General features: G+C 42.6%; 1 protein-coding gene across 4 annotated transcripts in view; it reads right to left on the bottom strand.

The window, feature by feature from the left end:
- Positions 1–4,345: 4,345 nt before the first annotated feature.
- AMOT (angiomotin) overlaps positions 4,346–20,729 on the bottom strand; it is a 99,671-nt gene continuing 83,287 nt past the window's right edge. For all 4 annotated transcript variants that reach the window (XM_075940903.1, XM_075940902.1, XM_075940901.1 and 1 more), the window contains 5 exons: positions 19,635–19,825; positions 16,988–17,110; positions 16,022–16,254; positions 15,239–15,463; positions 4,346–12,561 (listed from right to left, as the gene is read on the bottom strand). In XM_075940903.1, coding sequence (XP_075797018.1) covers positions 12,461–12,561; positions 15,239–15,463; positions 16,022–16,254; positions 16,988–17,110; positions 19,635–19,825 — 873 coding nt within the window. In that variant the 3' untranslated portion in view covers positions 4,346–12,460. The remainder of the gene's footprint in view (positions 12,562–15,238; positions 15,464–16,021; positions 16,255–16,987; positions 17,111–19,634; positions 19,826–20,729) is intronic.

Raw genomic sequence — 20,729 nt, 5'->3', positions numbered from 1 at the left:
CCATCCATGCCAGTTACACCTTCTGTGATGGGGCATTCCATATTATTTATAGCAGAGGTGGGCAATCATTTTTGGTGGGGAGCCACTCCAAGATTTTGGTAAGTGGTCAAGGGCCACACTTTTCTGTGGGGGGGAGGTGCAGGGTCTAGGATGGAGGTTGGGTGCAGCAGCGCACATGGGGTAAGGGACTGGGGGTGCAGGAGATGGCATGAGGTCTCAGAGGGCGTTTGGATGGAGGAGGGGGTTGTGACCTGGGTCAGGAGATTGGGGTGTAAGGTCAGGGAGGAGGTGTGGGTACAATAGAGGATTCTGGCCTAGGGGCGGGCTGTAGGAGGGGGCACAGGGTCTGGGAGGTAGTTGTCCTCTGGGGCAGGAGGTGCAGAGGGTTTGGATGGTGATCTGGGGAAGGGAGCTGGGGTGCAGGAGGGGTTGGGGTGTCAGAGGCAGGCGCTGGCTGGGAGGAGTTTACCTAATTGTCTCCTGGCCGGCAGCCCCAGCCCGCTTGAAAATACAGGCTGCTCCCTCCACGTGGCGCTCAACTCCGACTGCCCCAGGCTCTGAGATGAATCTCTCACCTCCGATTGGCTGGTTGTTTCCAGCCAATAAGAGTTGGGAGATTGGCTCAAGACAGTTCTTATAGGCTGGTTGTTTCTGGCCAATAGGAGCTGAGGATTGGGCTGAGGGCGCAGAGATCGCACGAAGCCTCCTTCTCCCTGCAGAACAGGAAAGCGCAGAGTGTGAAGCTGCATGTGCCTAAGGGTCCTGGCGGGGTGGTCCGTGGGCCGGATCCTGGAGCTTGGCGGGCCGAATTCGGCCCTCGGGCCATATTTTGCCCAGCCTTGTTTTATAGGAATATGCTTATGAATATAAAATACGACATAACTGGAATATGCTTTATGCAAAATACTTCCCAGGAGAGCATTGAAAAGGTTGCAATCTACTGAATATGATTATCCTCTTGACATGCAAGTGTCATTTCTGTATCTGCAGTTGGGAATAGCGACACTAGATTTATTATCAAAGTGTTCATGCTGGGAAAAGCCCGTTGGGTATGACAAGGAAGAAACCAGACATGGAGCTAGGGGCCCATTAGCAAGGGACAATGGGGGGTTAACTAGGGATGTAAGAATGTAGCTGTTTAAACCGGCAACCGATAAACTCCTCATCTGTTACCCAAAAGGTTACACACAGCTCCCGGTCTCTGATACAAAGGCAGCAGTGCAGGGTAGCAGCCAATGTGCACAGGGAGCCAGCTGATATTTTCAGCGGTTACATCGTTAGCCAGTTACACGCATTTTCACATCCCTAGTCTTAACCTGCGGATGTATGGGTCAGCCTGCATAGTATGGAGATAAGGACCTTGCACAGACATGTGACCAAGGCACCTGATGCTGTGATCCACCTTGGAATGCTGTATTTTTCCACAAGAGCAGAGGGGAAATTCAAACTGAACAAAAGGATTCCTGCTGGATGCAAAACCTATTTAAGGGTGGGGAGTGATGTAATCTGGTACATCAGTTCTCCCCGGCTACCCCACCCGAGATGACTCCTTGAAACATCTCAGACTGAGCTGGAGGAAGGATTGGGCCCAACCTGGAAGGCTTTCCAATGTGTGAAGTGAAAGAAGCTCATTAGAACAACTTTGAGGGTGAGATATTACATGTAGCTAGTTTCTTTAATGTATTAAGCTTAGTTTGCGTGTTGTTTTATTTTGCTTAGTAACCTTTGCTTAGTAACCTATGTTGTTCTGTGTGCTCTCTTATGGCCACTTAAATCCTACCTTTTATATTTAATACAATCACTTTTATTAATAAAACCACTGTAAGTGTTACCTGTGGCGGCTAGGAGTTTGTGCATCTGTCTTTACATGCTTTGGGGGCATGGCCTGGACCCCGTGTCTCCTGCAGAAGGCTAGCGTGTCTGACCCAGAAAGACAGAGTTGTGGGGGCCCAAGCTGGCAGGGAAAACAGGCTCAGTGGGGTCTCAGCACATCTGTTAGCAGTCATAAGAGAAGCCTGACCCATTACACTTTTCTCCTTTGAAACAGAAATGAATGATCTGCCAGTGCTACATGCAGGTGACAATGACACCGAATGCGTGAGTAGCTACTCTCTCTACGTAGCTGCTTGAAAGCAGAAGGTTCTATAACCAAGAAAATCAAATGTATCAATCTTGTATCAGTGGCATTTCAGGGTCTTCAAAGGCCTCTATTCGAGCCAACAAAGATATGAATGTTCAACACTGTACAAGTAACAACCTTGTCAGATGCATCAGACACATGGGCATTAAAAGCAGCGAGGAGAGGAAACTAAACTGTTTTCAGTGTCAAGTATCACCAGTATTCTCAACACCTGTTTGTTTGAACCATGAATAAAGAAATACTTAGATAATCCCACCAAAGTTGCAGCTTCCACTAGTTGAGAACAAGACGAGTGTTGTGGTGGCAGAAGGTGGCAAGCTTTTACAGAACATTTTTAAGGCTGAGGATGAAGGAAGTAGAACACAAAGTCAACCATGAGGTGGGAAGATGCAATTTTGAGGGATTTAAAATGCCTAAATCTTTCCATATGGACTGCTGGTAAAGAAAGATTTGAAAAGATGGAAATCCATTTTACATGCCATCAGGGCTACATCATAGCAATGTGACTTTGCTGCTGCTGCTATGCGAGGCAGAATCCATCAAGAGTTCTCATGAAAACCAAAACTTTGGGAAATTTGAGAGCTACTCATATTTTTAGTGGAAGGGTGGTCAATTAATGCACTAGCCAGAGGATGCACACTCGTTGATATGAATTCCGTAGAGCTATGAGAACAGATTACACCTGTTGCAAATTCAAAACTTGGAAACCTGATTGAGCAAACTGATCTGAGCTTCACACAACTCTTCCTCTTCGTGGAAGCCAGGGAGAGAATTTATGGTTTAGACTCTCAGCTAGAAGGGCCTTGCAAACATGAGAGAGGACAGTATGTTGAGACCATTACACAGGGTATGTACAGAAGGTTTTCTTTCCCTGAAGTTGGTATCAGTTAGGCAGCTCAAAATACAAAAAAACCAAACGAACAAGTCCTCTATAAGACATTTTAGGGTGAAGGAGGGCATGCAGCCCAGTCATATTTGTCCCCTCTCTGTCCATGGTTTGTCCGTGCAAAAGTCCAGTGGTCATCTGTAGGAGTCTGACTGAGCATGAAGTGATTCCATATCCTCACTCTTCTCGTGTGGGACTATTTCTGAACATTTTAAGCTTCAATTTAATAAAAATCAAGTTTCATATTTTTAGGATTGAAAGCAAAAATGTCAGAGGTGAGAAAGAAGGTGGTGCAGTGCAGCCTCAGCGTGCATCTACACAAGTTATTTCAAAATAACAATGTGAGCATCTACACAGCAATTCTGTTATTTTGAAATAAATTCAAAATAACAGAAGCATCTACACTGGCCCTCTTGTGCAAGAAATAAATTCAAAATAACAGAAGGCTTATTCCGACTTCTGTCAACCTCATTTCATGAGGAATAATGGATATTCCGAAATAGCTACTTTGAAATAGTTGTAGTGTGGACGCTCCACTGCTGCTATTTCGAAATAGCTCCTCCCCAGGGTCATTCAAAGTAATTACTCCCCAGTGCCTCCTGGAGCTCTGAATCGAGGTAGCAAGTCCACGTTAGGGAAGCCTTGGACTAATTTTGAGGCTTCCCTGTAGTGCAGATGTGCTATTTCGAAATAAGCTATTTTGGAGTATTTCTTCCGGAATAGCTTATTTCAAAATAAGTGTGCAGTTAGACGTACCCGTAGGCTGCGTCTAGACTGGCATGATTTTGCACAAATACTTTTAACTGAAAAGTTTTTCCGTTAAAAGTATTTGCGCAAGAAAGCGTCTATACTGGCATGTGCCTTTGTACAAAAGATTTGCTTTTGCGCAAAAGCATCCGTGCCAGTGTAGATGCTCTCTTGCGCAAGAAATCTCCAATGGCCATTTTAGCCATCGGGCTTTCTTGTACAAGAAATTACCGTTGCTGTCTATACTGGCCCTTTTGCGCAAGAATACTTGTGCAAGAAGGCTTATCCCTGAGCGGGAACGTCAGAGTATTTGCGCAAGAACCACTGATTTTGTACATTACAAAGTCAGTGCTCTTGTGCAAATACTCGCAGCCAGTGTAGACAGGCGGCAAGATTTTGCGCAAAATCATGCCAGTCTAGACGCAGCCGTAGTGTCTATACTCCTTATTTCGTGGTGATGGATGCACAAGAACCTATGTAATAACCGTCCAATTAGGCAGAACAACTTCAGACATGCACAGGAGAAAGGAATAAAAATTCATCTAGAATAAATAAAAGGTACATATAAAAAATTCCATAGACAGTTTTATTTTCCAGCTCCTGAACATGGCAACAGAAAAAGAAAATAGTGCAAAAATAATTCTTGTTATAAGGAAAAAAGGAGTTACTTTACCTAGGAAATATTCTTTATATCATGAGGATCTCATAGACCTATCACTGACAAACTTCTCAGCTTTTTATTCAAATACATACACAAATGTACCTTTTTTAATGGGGGGCAAATCATTATAGTCTGATAGGAACACTATTCTTCACTATAGACATTTGTGCTCATCAATTTTTCCCAAAACTACAAAAGTTTACATCATTTTCTCATATGCATAAATGTCCCTTTTAAGAGGCCTTTAACTCCGGAAGAGCAAACAGTGGATTTGCTGTCATCCCATTTCATACATTTCTAAGTCAATTCCAGTGTTACAGGATTTATTTTCACATGAAAGATGCTCAGATTCTACATTACGTAGTAAAGGGGAGGCATTCATGTGCCTATGTAAGTGATTCAAACTACACTGGGATTCTGCCTATTTTTGCAATTATTTTAAAGTACCTGTGAAAATATAATAAAATGGGTGGTAAAATATGATTATGCTTGAAGCTGCTGTGCTTCAGTTAAACTCAGGCCAGATATGAAAGCTCAGTGGAAAGCAGTTAACATCCCTTTAAGAATACTGCCATGTGTACACTAGCCAACAAATTATATGGGGCTTATATGCTAGCCTTCCAATTGGTGTATTGTCTTCAATGAGAGCCCCTTTTACAGGTAATGGGAGGTATATACATGCCAAGGAAACAAAAGAACCCTACATTTTTCCAGCATTATTCTGCAATGACATGGATCAAGTTTTCCATTTAGTGATCCAGCCATTTAAAAACTGAAAGTAAAACAATTAAATTAGAATTTGTTGCTGCTGTTTTTTTAAAATCCAAACACTTGGCACAAGAAGAATCAAAGAGCCAGAAGAGAGAAAAGCACTTTTCTAAAAATAGTACTGGGAACGGTGCATCCAGAAGGTCAGAACACATGAGGACAGCCATCTTGTAAGGCTTGCCATGTATGAGTGTGCTAAAAGAACGTCTGTCAAACACACTTGCTAAGTGGGTACAAACCAGTGCCAGGACAAGAGAGAACCAGGCTTATCTCTGCAACTGCCCTGTTCCAGTAGACCGTAAGAGCCTTTGTAGACACTAAGAGCCTTTCTACACTGTCTTCAGTGGGTTTTGAACAAGGCTCCCAAATTTTAATAGCATTTGGCTATATCACACAAGGAATGGCCAAACTGTGTTATGAACTGGAATTTGTTTAAATCGTGTTTAAAAGGCCATCTGCAAATGCACTATAGTTGCACTGCAGAAAAGCCAACTGTGCAGAAAGCCTCTGCTGTGGTCCATGGATTACACAGCTAAACAATAAGACAAATGAACTCACAAGCAAGGGAGACAGACTGACTCGCCCTCTATTAAAATTTCCATAGTACTATGGCCAATTGTTTTAATTTAACCTCTGCATCCCAGATTTTCTGACCTCTTATTATTTAAGAAACCATTGGAAGCCCATGAAGACTAGAAATATCAAGTTACTCTTTCAAAGATTAACAATGAAAACATATCGACTCAAACAAGCCTGCTGAGACCCATTCACCTCGAGATGATCACCATTCTTTCCCCTTACAATGCAAGATAAGGGGTAGAAAAAAAGAAATGGAAATATTCAACTTATAGCAAAGCAAATGAGCAAGCTTTACATCAGCAGCTTAAAAACAAAGGACAAGCTTTTCAAAAGTAACTTAGGATTTTGGGTGTCCAATATTAGGCACTCAAAAATTGCCACATTTCCAAAAATTGGACCTTTTCAAATTGGGAAACCAAAAATTGAAGAACCCCAAATCATAGTGCTAGTCGATATGTTCCAAATGTAATTTTTTCAGTGGGAGGAGGGGAGAAAGAAAGAGGATGAAATTTTTGTCAAACATTTTTCACAAAAATTATATCCTGTTTTTCTGACCTGCTATATAATTGATTGGAAAAATTCACATTTCGCTTTTTTGACTAAAAATATTTTAAAAGGGTCCCATGTTCCCAAAAATTAAAAAAATTAAAAATGTTCCCATGTTTCAACCAAGTTTTTGAAAAACTGAAACAAAGAACTGGATTCTTCTCTCACACTGGCTGCACAGTGGTGCAAACTCCATTTCGTTCAAGGAATTGACTTTTGATTTGCAGCGGCGCAAATTAAATCAGAATCAGGTCCCAAAGTGGTAGAGTAAATTGGAATGAGTATTAATACCCCCCTTTTTGGCAAACAGAAAATATTTGTGCTAAATTAAGAATACCCCCTCCCCAAAACCTATGATAAAAATTAATTTCAAAACACATTTTAAAACTCAGTGAAGATATTTTATGGCTAACTACAGACATGATAATACAGACATTTACAAAAGATTTAGTGCATATTTACACTTTTTAAAAAAGAATTAAAGCTGCCACATTCTTCAAAGATTTTAGGGCCATTTCAACTATTAGGTTACAAAACAGCTCATTCCCCAATTATGAAATCAGTTTGACGGTTTAAAAAAAGGAAAAACATAATCCACACAATTTAGTTTAATATAGATTTATATAGAAAAAAGACCATCTCTTGATACATTGTCTAAGGCTGTTAAATAGCAAACTTACATATTTCCATTCATGGTTTGATATTTTGGACCCTAAAGATAAGCAGCACATTGGTCAGTTTCTATTGGCTCTTCCCTGTAGGCCACAACTCCAGGGAAAGGAAAACCAAGAGAGTATAAAATGGTAATCCATCTAACAATTACTATTCTATAAATGGAACACTAAAGGACCGGAATCCTGGAGAATACCTCTCAAAACCACTGGAGTCGATGGGAGTTTGACTGTTAACTCTGTGGAGAGGCAAACCTCTACAAGTTCTGCTCACCATCAAGTTGACCTGTGGATGTTGAGTGGAACCCAAAGGGACAAAGACACTCACTAGATTTATTTCAACAGTTGCTTCTGGTCCCAGCCAGAAAGCAGAGGTGACTGAATACTTATTTAAACATTCACAATTTTTAAAAAACCCAAAAGGATGTGCTTGAGTTAGAAGATAGAAAGGCCTGTTATTTTACACTCAACTCCTTAGCTCAGCACTTGTTTTACATTTACACAACAGTGCAAACAAAATGGGTTTCAATGCTTTCCTGAAAGCCCAAGAAACATTATTGACGACCAAAAACTAAAATCACCTAAGAGTAAGATTTTTTTTGGGGGGAGGAGGGGCGAAGGAGTATTTTCTTCATAAATACAGTAATACAATTATATTTACTGTCTTTTACTTTCTAGACCTAAAATCACTAGCTCTTTTAAACGTTCCTATATGAATATATGAAAAAATAACCACAGGCACATTCGACATGGTATGGAGAACTATAGCAATTCCTCTGCTAGTGCTCACCAGTCCTAATAGATGTTAAAATCCAAAGGCCCAAAAAAGTCTGTCCATACTAAAGGAGCAGTATTATACTACCACCATTGTAATAACCAGATAAACACCAGTCTCTTTGGTGGCTGCTAGTAATAGGATTCACTGGACGGATGTCTAGAGAGACTACTGCACCATATAATTTGAGCGATCTGCATGGGAGCATGCAGTGTTCTTGACAATTTTGGGGTGAATCCTGCAAACAGGCATGGATAGCTCATAGGAAAACCCACCAACTCATTTAATCCACAAATAGCTGTTAAAAAATCACTAGTAACACAGGACCAGATTTGAACAAATCGTCTAGCAATAAAAGGCTCCACCTCCTATTACTCAGTCCTTTGGAGTATCAAATCTCAAGGGAGTTGCCGATGGAAAGCATTTGTGGGACTGGACACTTTGTGAGCATTAAAAGGGGAAAGAAAAAGAGATGAAAAATGTACTCCTGTTCTGCTCTACCAGAGGAATATGTGGTTTTCCTTATAAAAGCTGCACCTCTGCTTCTAATACCCGAGTTTAAGACAAACTCTTAGTCTAAAGTTTGGTTTGATATTTAAGTTCATTGCAATTATTTTGAATTACAATCTTATTTCAGTAGAAAGTAGTCTACATAAGGAAAGGGACCAGGTGTGCAGTTTGACTTCTGTAAGTAGCTTCTGTTTCAAAAGAAAACGGAAAAATCTGTACAAAGACCAAAAGCTATATTACACATCTCCCGCAAAAAGAAAGCATACTTTTTTAGAGTCACATCAGGTCAGTTAGGGAAGGCTTAGTGGAAAGCACGTATCCCTGTTGGCTCCTAGTTCGTCAGCCCTGCAAGAGGATCTCAGATCCCCAGTCACACAAGAATAATACACCTTTTATGCCTTCTTTTTTTAAATGACTGACTGTAATAAAATCTCATGACATCAATGCTAAAAAACCGGGAAGCAGGCAAAGTTTTGCATTTCAGGAGATCTTTCGCCTCCATTCTCAGGTGGAGACCATTGCTGTGCACCTTTTGTGTTTCAGTCATAAAGCTCAACCCTCTATTTCTTTTCCTCATTATAATAATTACAATGGAATTTTGTTATAAGGAATGAGTTGAGAACAACCAAGAAGTGCTGACTGTTCCAGTCTAATACTCAACATACATGGACCCAGGCAAACCAGATATACGTACATAATTGGTCCATGCATTTTAGTACCTACGCAGGAATGGGCATAGGATGTAACATTCCTTACCTGCCTGTGAGTAGCTCTCAAGAAGGTTGCTTTTCCAGATTTTGAAAGACTAACAAAAAGACTTCTGACACCAAATCTCTCTCACCACTATACTTTCAATCTTCCTAGCAATTCATGTATTAAACCCAATCCACAAAAGATACAATAGGGAACAATCTTATGACAGGAAGATGGATACAGTCACATGATGCTTCCAATGACTACACAGGAGGGAGAGAAATCATTTAGAATCATCCAGGGTAGGCATTACTTGATTTAGTGGGATACAAATAAGCAAAAAAGAACATTAGCTATTTTCAACAGAGAGAGCTATAAAGTTGTGAAGGGTACCTCTATGAGAAGAGGTAGAACACTTGCCTGGAAAAATATAATAGAATGAACTTTAAGGAAAAATTCTGCACTGGCCAAGAGGAAAGACCAGGACCTACATGGATGAAATGGGCCAACTCTTAAAGTACACCTCTGAATTATCCCAAATGTGAGTGTCCAGTTTGGGAGGTCGAGTCAGGCTGTTAGAGAAAGAGGTCAGAGGCAAAGTCAGGGTATTTGCCCTGGCGTCATCTCTTACCAACATGCATTGCCCTCTCTTAATTTCTATGGCTCTAAGACTTCTCAATGATCAAAATTAGCAGGTGGCAAACCCACTAGGACCAAGAGGATCTGCCTTTCAAGAGTAAAACATGATCCATTCAGATGAATGACTGCTTAAAGTAAAACATAATCCCACTTTGAGCTGATATTTAGGCGTTACAGTGTTAACTTCGGCCTTCCAAGGGAAGTAGTGGGGGCAAAAGATCTATCTGGTTTCAAGATTAAACTAGATGGGTTTATGAAGGGGATGGTTTGATGAGATAACATGATCTTGGTAACTAATTGACCATTCATTATCAGTGGGAAATAGGTCAATGGAGGGATGATAGGAGTTACTATAGAGAACTTTCTGGGTGTCTGGCTGATGAGTCTTGCCCACATGCTCAGGGTTTAGCTGATCGCCATATTTGGGGTTGGGAAGGAATTTTCCTCCAGGGTAGATTGGCAGAGGCCCTGGAGGTTTTTTGCCTTCCTCTGTAGCATGGGGTACAGATCACAGCTAGAGGATTCTCTGCATCTTGGGGTCTTCAAAGTATTTGAAGGCTTCAATATCTGAGATATAGGTGAGAGGATTATTCTAGGAGGGGTGGGTGAGATTTTGTGGCCTGCACTGTGCAGGGGGTCAGACTAGATGATCATAATGGTCCCTTCTGACCTTAAAGTCTATGAGTCTATAAAAAAAAATCAAGGAAGGTATCTGAGGACATATTTTGGGGGTGTTGTTAAGACCAATTACTTTGGTCCTTTTAAAAGCCAATCATCCGGAGGCAAGAAAGCGTAGTACTAACAGGTGACAGTGCTGCAGCCTCCAGACAGCCACTGCAATTTCAAACCTAATGTGCTAAGGTGCCATATGCTCTCTACTCATTGGGAGTTAAGGGGACCCGTCCCATTGTAGGAGCTTTAATTAGAAGCTCCTTCGCTCCATGGCAAGATTTGGCTACTATAATGCTGTACTGCAGTGGTGGGCAATCAGCAGCCTGTCGGCGGCGGGCTGGTGCAGCCTACTGAGGTGAAGGAGGGCCACGCATGAGGCCCACCCACCATTTGTGGTTGTCCATCCCTGCTGTAGTGGAACTTTGGGACCAGCTGAGATGCTTTCACAGCGCTGTCAGGGAAAGACATACAATTTAAGTAAACAAAGTGTTTTAAAAAACAATCTAACAACAGAAGGCTACGTCTACACTGCAGGCTTTTTGCGCAAGAACACTTGTTCTTGCGCAAAAACTTACAGCGCATCTACACTGCACGCACATTCTTGCGCAAGTACATTTACAGTAAAGCATCAGAACAGAGGGCTTCTTGTGCAAGAGTTATCTCCCCACGAGGAATAAGCCCTCTTGTGCAAGAAGGCAGCGTGGACGGGCAATAGGGGTTTCTTGCACAAGAAACCCTTATGGCTAAAATGGCCATCAGAGCTTTCTTGGACAAGAGAGCATCCACACTGCCATGGATGCTCTTGCACAATACCTTTTGCACAAGAACTCTTGCGCAAAACAGTTCTTGCACAAGAAGCCTGCAGTGTAGACGTAGCTGAAGTGTTTTCATACAATTCAAAAAATAGCTCAAGACAAATCTTTTTTAATGTGTCTGAACATACCCCAGCAGCATTTGCAAACCAAGCACTGCAGCATTTGGGCTAGCTGCTAAGAAACAGAGTGAAACTGATGATGAACTAATGTGTAACTTCCTCCCTTACTTTAAAACTCAGGAATGCTGCTCTCTCCAATTAGAAGAAAGAGAGAGAGAGAGAGAGAGAGAGAGAGAGCGCGCGCGCGAGAGAGAGAGAGAGAGAGACAGACAATCTGTTGTCTCGCGGAATGAGGGACATACAAATCAGAGAACTGGAATAGAGGGAAATATGCCAAAAATAATTCCCAATCAAGGTCTAATGCAACAGATCAAATTGCTAATAATCAAATACTACAGGGTTCCACACCTACACAGGTGGAAATTGAAAGTAATTCCACTAAAGGCAGTGGAGTTACGATGGTGAAAAAACATTATCGAGATCAGAATTAGGCCCGCAGTTTCTTCATATTATAACTTAAAACCTGAATGCAATATATTATTTATTATCTACTGTATAAATTACTCAAAATTATATATGCATAAAAGTACAGGGGATTCTCTGGCACTGCTGAAAATGACAAACACGATGATGACATCCATCTCTGGAGCTATTAAAATCAATGTGATAGTGAGAGTACAAAAACCAAAATAAGTTTGAGCACATTGTGAAAATTGAAATCCTTCCTGCCCTGGAATATGGGGTCTCCATGTTGACTTCTTTCTACAGAGGGCAATAGAGGAAAAAAAAGCTCCTTAGCTTATAAGTTTTACAAAGCTACTCAGAACACCTGTACTCTACAGCCTTTGGTGACATTCAGAACAGAGACACAATCTAGCTCTGACATGACATGGTCATTGTGCAGAGTCATTTTACCCATCTTGGCAGTGTTCAAAAGAAATTAATCAACCGCTGTGAAAGTAAGTACTTTAAAAAAAATACAAGGTTTAAAAAATACTGCAATTAAAAATAGAATTTAGTGCATTTAAGACCTTTGTTTTATCCAGACGTTACCAGATCCAGTATTAAAAACAAGCTTGGAGAGAAAGGGAGAGGAGGGAATGACTTTCAAAGAACAAGTATTTTATAATTTAAAACAAATTATAAATTAACCTGTCCACATTGTTGAGACATAATATACAAGAGTAAAGAGCTGAGTGTTCCTTTATTACTCAGGTACTACATTTTTTTTCCAATAAAATTGTCTTTTTAAAAAAAATTCTTGCTATCATGTCCCAGTTTTGATACAAGTTCAGCCTTTCAGATGAGGTATTCCACCATTTCTGCATCAGTGAGGTCCTGCCCCAAGCTGTGAACAGGAGGTTTTCTTTCCAGAGTGCTAGAGTGGAAAACTGGTCCATCTATCAAGAAGAAGAAACAAAACAGAAAAAATCAACTCCAATTGTCAACTACAGCTACAATGGGGATACAACTAGGACAAAGGAGATTCCTACTTTTTCATAACTAGAAGATTTACCTGGCATTGCTTCAGTCCTTAACTCAAATAAGCTTTGTTTTTCTTCATTTAAATCATTGCTTTGGGATAGGGCAGGGGATGAGGGGTTCAATATGCGGGCTGCCACAGGGAGAGAGACAGCCTCAGCCCTCTCTCACCGCACTAGCTTGGGGCCAGGTGAGAAGCGCCTCTCCATGGCTACTGCAGTTCCAGCAGGCGCAGCCGGGGGAGGAGTGCATGGCCCCCAGCTAGTGGACAGACACACACACAAATAGACAAACTCTCTGAAATATATAGTTGATAACTGTCTCTTTCTCCATCCTGCCAGCCCAATGGGGTTATAGGTGTCCTGGTTCCCCTCTCTGGCCCCTTGTTGTCCCTCCTACCAAACCTCTCCCTTTCCATTTCATGAGAAACAATCAACTTCCACACATATCCCATTATTCTGACACAACCAAACCCTGACCTTGCTTTAAGTTATGATAAGAGGTAAACAGGATGAGGTTTAATAAAGAGAAATGCAAAGTGCTCCACTTAGGAAGGAACAATCAGTTCCATACATACAAGATGGGAAGCGACTGTCTAGGAAGGAGCATGGCAGAAAGGGATCTAGGGGTCATAGTGGACCACAAGTTGAATAGGAGTCAACAGTGTGATGCTGTTGCAAAAAAAGCAAATATGATTCTAGGTTGTATCAACAGGTGTGTTGTAAGCAAAACTCGTGAAGTCATTCTGCCGCTCTACTCTGCACTAGTTAGGCCTCAGCTGGAGTACTGTGTCCAGTTCTGGGCGCCACATTTCAAGAAAGATGTGGAGAAATTGGAAAGGGTACAGAGAAGAGCGACAAGAATGATTAAAGGTCTAGAGAACATGACCTATGAAGCCAGGCTTCATGAACTGGGCTTGTTTAGTTTGGAAAAAAGAAGATTAAGGGGGGACATGATAGCGGTTTTCAAATATCTAAAAGGGTGTCACAAGGAGGAAGGCGAAAATTTGTTCCTCTTGGTTTCTGAGGACAGGACAAGGAGTAATGGGCTTAAAGTGCAGCAGGGGAGGTTTAGATTGGACATTAGGAAAAAATTCCTAACTGTCAGGGTGGTCAAATATTGGAATAAATTGCCAAGGAAGGTGGTGGAATCTCCCTCTCTGGAGATATTTAAGAACAGGTTAGATAGACATCTGTCAGGGATGGTGTAGGTGGAGCTTGGTCCTGCCTTGAGGGCGGGGGGCTGGACTCGATGACCTCTTGAGGTCCCTTCCAGTCCTATTATTCTATGATTCTAAGAGGAAGCTGTGCATCAAATTTGGTGGGCCTAGCTCTTACTGTTTAGGAGGAGTTCTTGACCAAACAGACTCACAAGTGGATAGACAGACAGAGATGCACATTTCTAAAATATTTAGTGAGATGATGACAGTTTGTAATCCTAGCCAAAAGATTGACAACAGCTCTTCAAATATAAAAATTCAGATTCTCACACTCACACTCCTCCATCTCTCTCTCTCTCTCTCTCTCTCATGAGAAGATATATAAATCTGCAGTGGCTGAGTTATAAAACCAGTATCGTCACACTGGCTTTACTCCAATATAATAAAATCAAAATGCGTCCCTTTGCCATTAACCTTTCACCAAAGGGTCCTCTGAGACCCAGCCTTTACTGTGATAATCATCTAACTCACATCACCCTACAAATGACTAAACCAGGGGTGGGCAATAATTTTGAATGGGAGGGGCGCACTCCAAGATTTTGGTAAGTGGCCAAGGGCCACACTTCTGTGGAGGGGGCGTGGGGTCTGGGACAGTGGGTGGGGTGTAGAAGAGAGTTTGAGTGAAGGAGGGGGTTATGATTTGGGTCAGGGGCTTAGGGTCCAGGAGGGTTAATGGGTGCAGGAGAGTATTCTGGCCGGGGGGGTGGGGAGGGGTTGTCGGAGGAGATGCAGGGTCTGGGAGGGAGCTGTGACCTGGAGGAGGTGGGGAGAAGGGATACAGAGGTTTGGGTGGTGGCCTGGGGCAGGTAGTTGGGGGGAAAGCAGCGGGGCAGAGGCAGGCTCTGGCTGGGAGAGGCTTACCTAAGCAGCTCCCAGGCAGCAGCTCTGTAGGAACCTGCCTATGTGCTGGGTGGGCTGCTCCATGTGGCTCTACTCCAGCACAGGGAAGGGAAGGAGGGAGCGGGGGGGGGACGGAGTGAGTGAGGAGGCTTCATTCACTGTCCCGGCCTTCAGCAAAATTTCCCATCTCCTGTTGACAGAAAACTGGCCAATAGGAGCTTGGGGATTTTGTTAGCGGGCAGGGACACTGCACAAAGCTGTCTCCTCCCTGCCCAATCTGCAGAGCAATTACCCGCCTGCTGTTTAAACTGTGTGCAGCTGCTCTATAGTGAGGGTGCTGCCAAGGCGGCCACAGACCAAATCCAGTGGCTGGTCAGGCCAGGCCAGATTCGGTCTGCAAGCTGCCTCCTGCCCACCCCTGAACTAAACCCAAAGACTTGACCACCATAAAAGGCTTTGTGTGACCAGCACCCTGGGAGAGAAATTACAGTGACCTCATACCAATGCCCCACTGGAAATCAGTTGGGTCTAGTTACCTGTTTTGTCTGAATTATAGGGCACACTGGTCGTAGGGAGTCGCCCTGGTACCAGGGCTGCAGTAGAAGAAGCAGCTTTATTTTGTTCACTTCCCCTGTCTGTCTGAGTGCTGCAGTCTCGGCTGCCTGTTTTGGAGTGTGCAGATAGCAGTGGGGTGGAGGGAAGGACTGGCGAGGGAGTTGAAGGAATTGATTCCGAGCGATATTCTGGACCCAGCAGAACACCTTTATGGACAGAAAGGGAAACAGATTTTAAAGCACTTACTTATAAGGAGCATCACAGCCTTAGCTCTGCCTAGTTCACAAATAGGATAGCATTGTTTAGCACTTCTCCATCTCCTTTCAACTGCTAATCTCAAAACATTTTATGATAGACTGCATTATGCCCATTTTACAGGTGGGTAAAGTGAGACACCAAGGTTGGGACAACCAAGCTCACACAGCATTATAAAGGTAATGCTGGAATATGTTTCATCTTCCAGGCCCCACCTCCAACCACTAGATAAAGCTGCTACCCCTCCATGGCTCACTTCTGTGTAGTCCTGCTCACCCTGAACATTAATTGAAAAAAAAAATCCCATTTACTGCAATCCATCTACAGAAAAAATAATAACCTGGACTAATTACAACACATTTTCTCCAAATGAAGGCTGCCACCATATCTCCATATCTCTTTGTAGCACACCTAGCACATCACACTTTCATTGCTCACATTCCCCCATGTGGTTTTTTCCACGCTCCCTTAATATATTAGCAGTGTTTTTCTTAGGACTGCCATGTTACCTAAACTGCCCTTCCAGCTTTTGTCCTCCCTTTTCTCTTCCAATATGGGTGTGCTGCTCAGTGTTGAAGAGTGGGACAGTAAGCCTGATCCAGCGTTAGAGATTGACATCAAGGACTTAGCTGGTCTCATTGACGATAGCTGATCTGTCTTACTGGTCTCTTTCCGGGAGCGCTGCTGGAGAACTTTAATCATGGCATCCTTTTCAATGATCTGAGCATGAAGAGTCTTTATCCTGAGAGGATAACAAAAAGTACAGTGTCTTCAGACTGATGCTTCAAAGTCTACTGTGCTCTTGCAGCTATCCTTTGCTTTCTAGGCATTCAGAGAATTAGTGCAGCTCTTTGTTAAAGAGAATGCAACTGAGCTAACTGACTTGAATAATGTGTGCTCACTGGCCCACCATGGCACTGGGCCAGATCATGCGTAAGACTTTCTACACTTGAGAGAACTTCACTGAGCTGCCCACCTCAGGCTATTGGAAACACCAACAACTGCACAGGCAGTTTGAGAGCTGAGAGCTGTAGCCAGAAACCCAAGGGGTAAGGAAGAGCCAGGATTAATGCTCTTCAGAGAATCTGTACTGTGCCAAACACCAAAATAAACACCTTTGTGGAACAGCACTGTTAAGACAAATCCAGATTTATCTGAGCCTGGTGTTAGAGGCATGTGTCGTACAAAGGTGGTGAAGAGGAACAAGAAGAGCAGATAAATGTGGACAGAACATTAAAAAAAAAACAGATTCAAGAGTCTGAGGGGAGCATTTTACTTATGAATCCAAACAATCATCAAAAGTGAAAGATCATGCAATTGTTTTGTTCAACCAAGTAAACAAAACCTGGTATCTCTCATATTTCATTGATATGAACGAGGCAACTCCCGACAGGATGATTCCCAGAAGCCTGCTCCAGCCATCAACTGAAAATTACAAATCTAAAGAAGCTATCTGAGAACGAACTGCACTTTACCTGCCCTCCATGTCAAGGCACCGCCTATTGGCCAGCAAGATCTCCTCCTCTTCCTTCTGAATGCGAGCTTCCAAGGAGGTGTCGTAGCTAGCATTAGGCGAGAGGCTGATCACAGTTGTGTCCCTGAGAATGAGCAATATAGCAGATAAAGTGCCATATAATTCACTGTCCTCAGGTCTATTTAGCAAAGATAGCCACTTCTTTGAGTAAAGGCTTGTTCAAGGTCTCCATGGACCTCAAGCCAGGAAAATCCATCTGCTAGCACTAAAGAAATAATAGACATGCCTCAAGTCACTAAAAACAAGAGCTTATTCTACACATAATCCTCACCAGTACATCTAAAGCAGCGGTTCCCAACCTTTTCCAGATGGGGACCCATTTTGACAATTCAGGAAGACTTGGTGACCCAGGGCAATTCAAAAAATGTGTGAATGGCTTCTTAAGAGCCACCTGGGGAGACACCTGGTGACCCTTTCGAAATGTAATGGCGACCCATATTTGGGTCCCGACCCATAGGTTGGGAAACCCTGATCTAAAGGGATATTTTTAAAACCAGACAAATGCGTGTGTGTAGTCAAGAACAAAGATGTTGGGTAAACAGCACCCCAGAATGGAGGCTAGATACATTCTCTTTTAAACTAGAATATAGTGAATTTACAGGAGATGATTTTAGGTGTGGTCCTCTCTCTTACAGGCTAGTGCTCAAATATGTTGGGTACTGGTTGGATATGGAGCATTCTTTCACTTTAACTTCTATGCAACACACTTAGGGTTCCCTTACTGCAATCTTTGTATAGTCTACCAAACACACACCAAGCATTTAATGTTGCTATATGCTAACATTTCAGATAGATTTTTTTGCCACGTCCTAGGAAGACCAGCCTGCCATTTATGTTAAAAACATCACACCACCAAACCCTCTAGCTGATTTAAAAAAAATCTCAGTCTATGGATATGGACACCAAAGAAGAAGTGGGCAACCAAACCTCTTTGGTGGCATTCTGAGTATCAGCCCAAGCATTAGAGCAGGATGAGAAGTGAGGTGAAGTTGATACTATATAGCACCCTGTATTTTCAACATGATGCAGGTTAATAAAACCACTACAGTAACATTACATCCATGGTTTGCTTAGATTCCAATCACCATGTTATGCCATTCTGCCATCATGTGCGTCCTAACAATTAGAAGGCTCTAATTTATACAACATAAATGCATGCTCAAATACAGTTAAGAATGCAGCAGCCAGACACAGAATGAAGCTACTAAATCATTATAATGTGCCAATTTTCTTTTCCACAGTTGGCAGGATTAAGTGGGGAGTGGCAAGCATACCTCTCACTTTGCCAAGCACAAACAGGGGATGCAGTGAACAGCCAAGTCCCAAAATAAGGAACTCAAAGAAACTATTCAGACAGGGAACTTTAAAATGGTGTCCCCTTGAAATGCGGGATATATGGGAGGAATAGAGGAAAATCTTAATTTGGAATGAACTTGCTGACTGTCAGATGCTAGTGCAGTAAAAGATCGGTCTCTTTAAAAACCATCAGTTAGAAGGAAACAGGAAACTGATTCTGGAAACCTTTCTTACTTGTTTATTTAAATACAACATTCATTAGCTTTATGTGTCCTCTCCCCATATGTGACAACCAACAGACCTCACTACTATTAGTGTGCACTAAAAATATAACATATCTCTTTAGGACACACATTAAAGAAGCCATTTAGAGAATCTCAGGCAAGCTGGAAAAAAGTGCATAAGCAGCAGCAATACCTTGAGGTAACATACTGCTTCTGCAGTGAGAGAAGATAACCCTTTAAATGCTAACACAGCAGATGCAACAACGCTCTTAGCTGGTTTTTGCCTATGATCCTGTAATAAGTTACAAACCTAGGCAAAAATACCAAAGTTGAAATATCTACACTTGAATCGGGTATACAAAATGGACTAAAATAAAGCCTTCTGCCAGAATCTAGGTACTTGTTAGCAATAAACTCAGATATAAGCACTTCCCCCCCTTGCACTCCATTAGCAGCATTTGCTCACTAACTGAAACCTATTTACAGTAAACATTTCTGGATAGTCTTCTCGGAATCTAAGCTAGATACCAAATTTCAGACACATTTCCCTTCCCACTCCCACAAATGAGGCCATCTCTACACAACCAAATGCTTTACGCGGAATTTCTGTGTATATGTCTCTGGTTAGCAGCCGTGTTGTGGACAATACTACAAAGTAATGTGCAAAAGCAGTCTGGAAAACAAGTGTGGCATTCAGGCTGAAAGATGTGAATCACCAAACTTCCCCCATCTCACATGACTGAAGCAAGGGCAGATTCTTATAAATCTTTTTCTGCTCTACCATCTATTTTTGAGTCAGGCAGCTTCTAGGAGCAGCTCAGCTGGATCCTTGCATGAAAACACAGTTCTTTCATGAGAGGGAACAGTCCCTTCAAAGTTTCTAAATGCTGGCAAGTAGGCAGCAAGCCCAGCGAAAGCAGCCACACTCCACCTCCAATCCAGGAATTTAGCTGATGACGTGAAGGCAAGCAAAAAAGTCATGGAAAAGAGAGACTACGGGTAACATTTGTCGGTAGGAAATATGACATTCTCCTGGAAAAATACCCTGCTATGAATAGTCTCATTTACCTCTGAGCAGCCACTGTAGCTGCTGCATCCAAAGCAAACTGTCTCATCACACTCTCCTCTAGGTACTTCTGTTCCCATTTAGTCATGTCAGCTTCCAGGGCAAGAATTCTCTCCTCCTTCTCTCGCAGGAGTTCCATAAGTGCTGTGGCGTTGTACTCCGAAGCGCCGGCAGTCTGAGATGTACCTTGACGCTTATTTTCAAAAGAGCAAAATGCATCAGAATTCATTTGGTAAAGTCTGTTTTCACAGAAGGAGGCCACATTAGTTATCAACTTAACAGAGTAATAATTGGGTAGGATTCTATGGCCTGTCTTCTGTAGGAGATTAGACCGAAAGATCAAAATGGCCCCCTCGAGCCTTAAAATCTATAAATCACCAGCTGGGGCTAATCAGCTGAGTTCCACTAAATCACTGAGGATATGCCAGTTAAAATATGACATAATACCCACACACCACCACTGCTATCTACTTGGAAAGCTGTATCACGTTACTCAAACGTGAGGCGTAAAGTCCATCTACACAGCCAAAATAACAGAGGCCCCAATTCCAATATCACTTCAGTTTTACATTAATGTAAGTAACACCGCTACCTTCAATGGAGTTACACCAAAATAAGACTGGAATCAGGCTAAAGTTTAACTATCATTGGTAACGTTGTTGTGCCTGACCTGACTAAGCGGTGTGGACAAGACCACGTCACGTCCTAACTAGGGATGTAAAGAAGCAAATAAATAGCCCATTATGTAGTCGATAGAATGTCTACTGATTACATGATTAGACGATAAGGTACAAAGCTGCTGCTCCTCTGCGGTTTAAATGTAGTAAGAGTCAGGTGGGCAGGCAGCCCAGCTCCTACTACATTTAAACTGCAGAGATGCAAGGAAATAGCTCCTGCACCCACCACAAGTCTGGACTGAGCCAGGCTTGCTCAGTCCCAGCTTGCCTTTAATAGAGGCAGCAGCACAGGGGTGGGGCAGGTGGCACCACGGAGACAGTGCTATGGGGAACTGGTTCTAAGCTGGGTCCCCCCAGCACCGGCTCCTGCTTCCTACACTTCACACGGCCTCTGATACAGAGGCAGCAAGGGGGAGGAAG

The sequence above is a fragment of the Pelodiscus sinensis genome, chromosome 13 (genome assembly GCF_049634645.1).
Source record: "Pelodiscus sinensis isolate JC-2024 chromosome 13, ASM4963464v1, whole genome shotgun sequence".
NCBI classification, from domain to species: domain Eukaryota; kingdom Metazoa; phylum Chordata; order Testudines; family Trionychidae; genus Pelodiscus; species Pelodiscus sinensis.
Note: the sequence above shows the minus strand (reverse complement) of the source record. Positions and strands in the feature narration are given on the sequence as shown.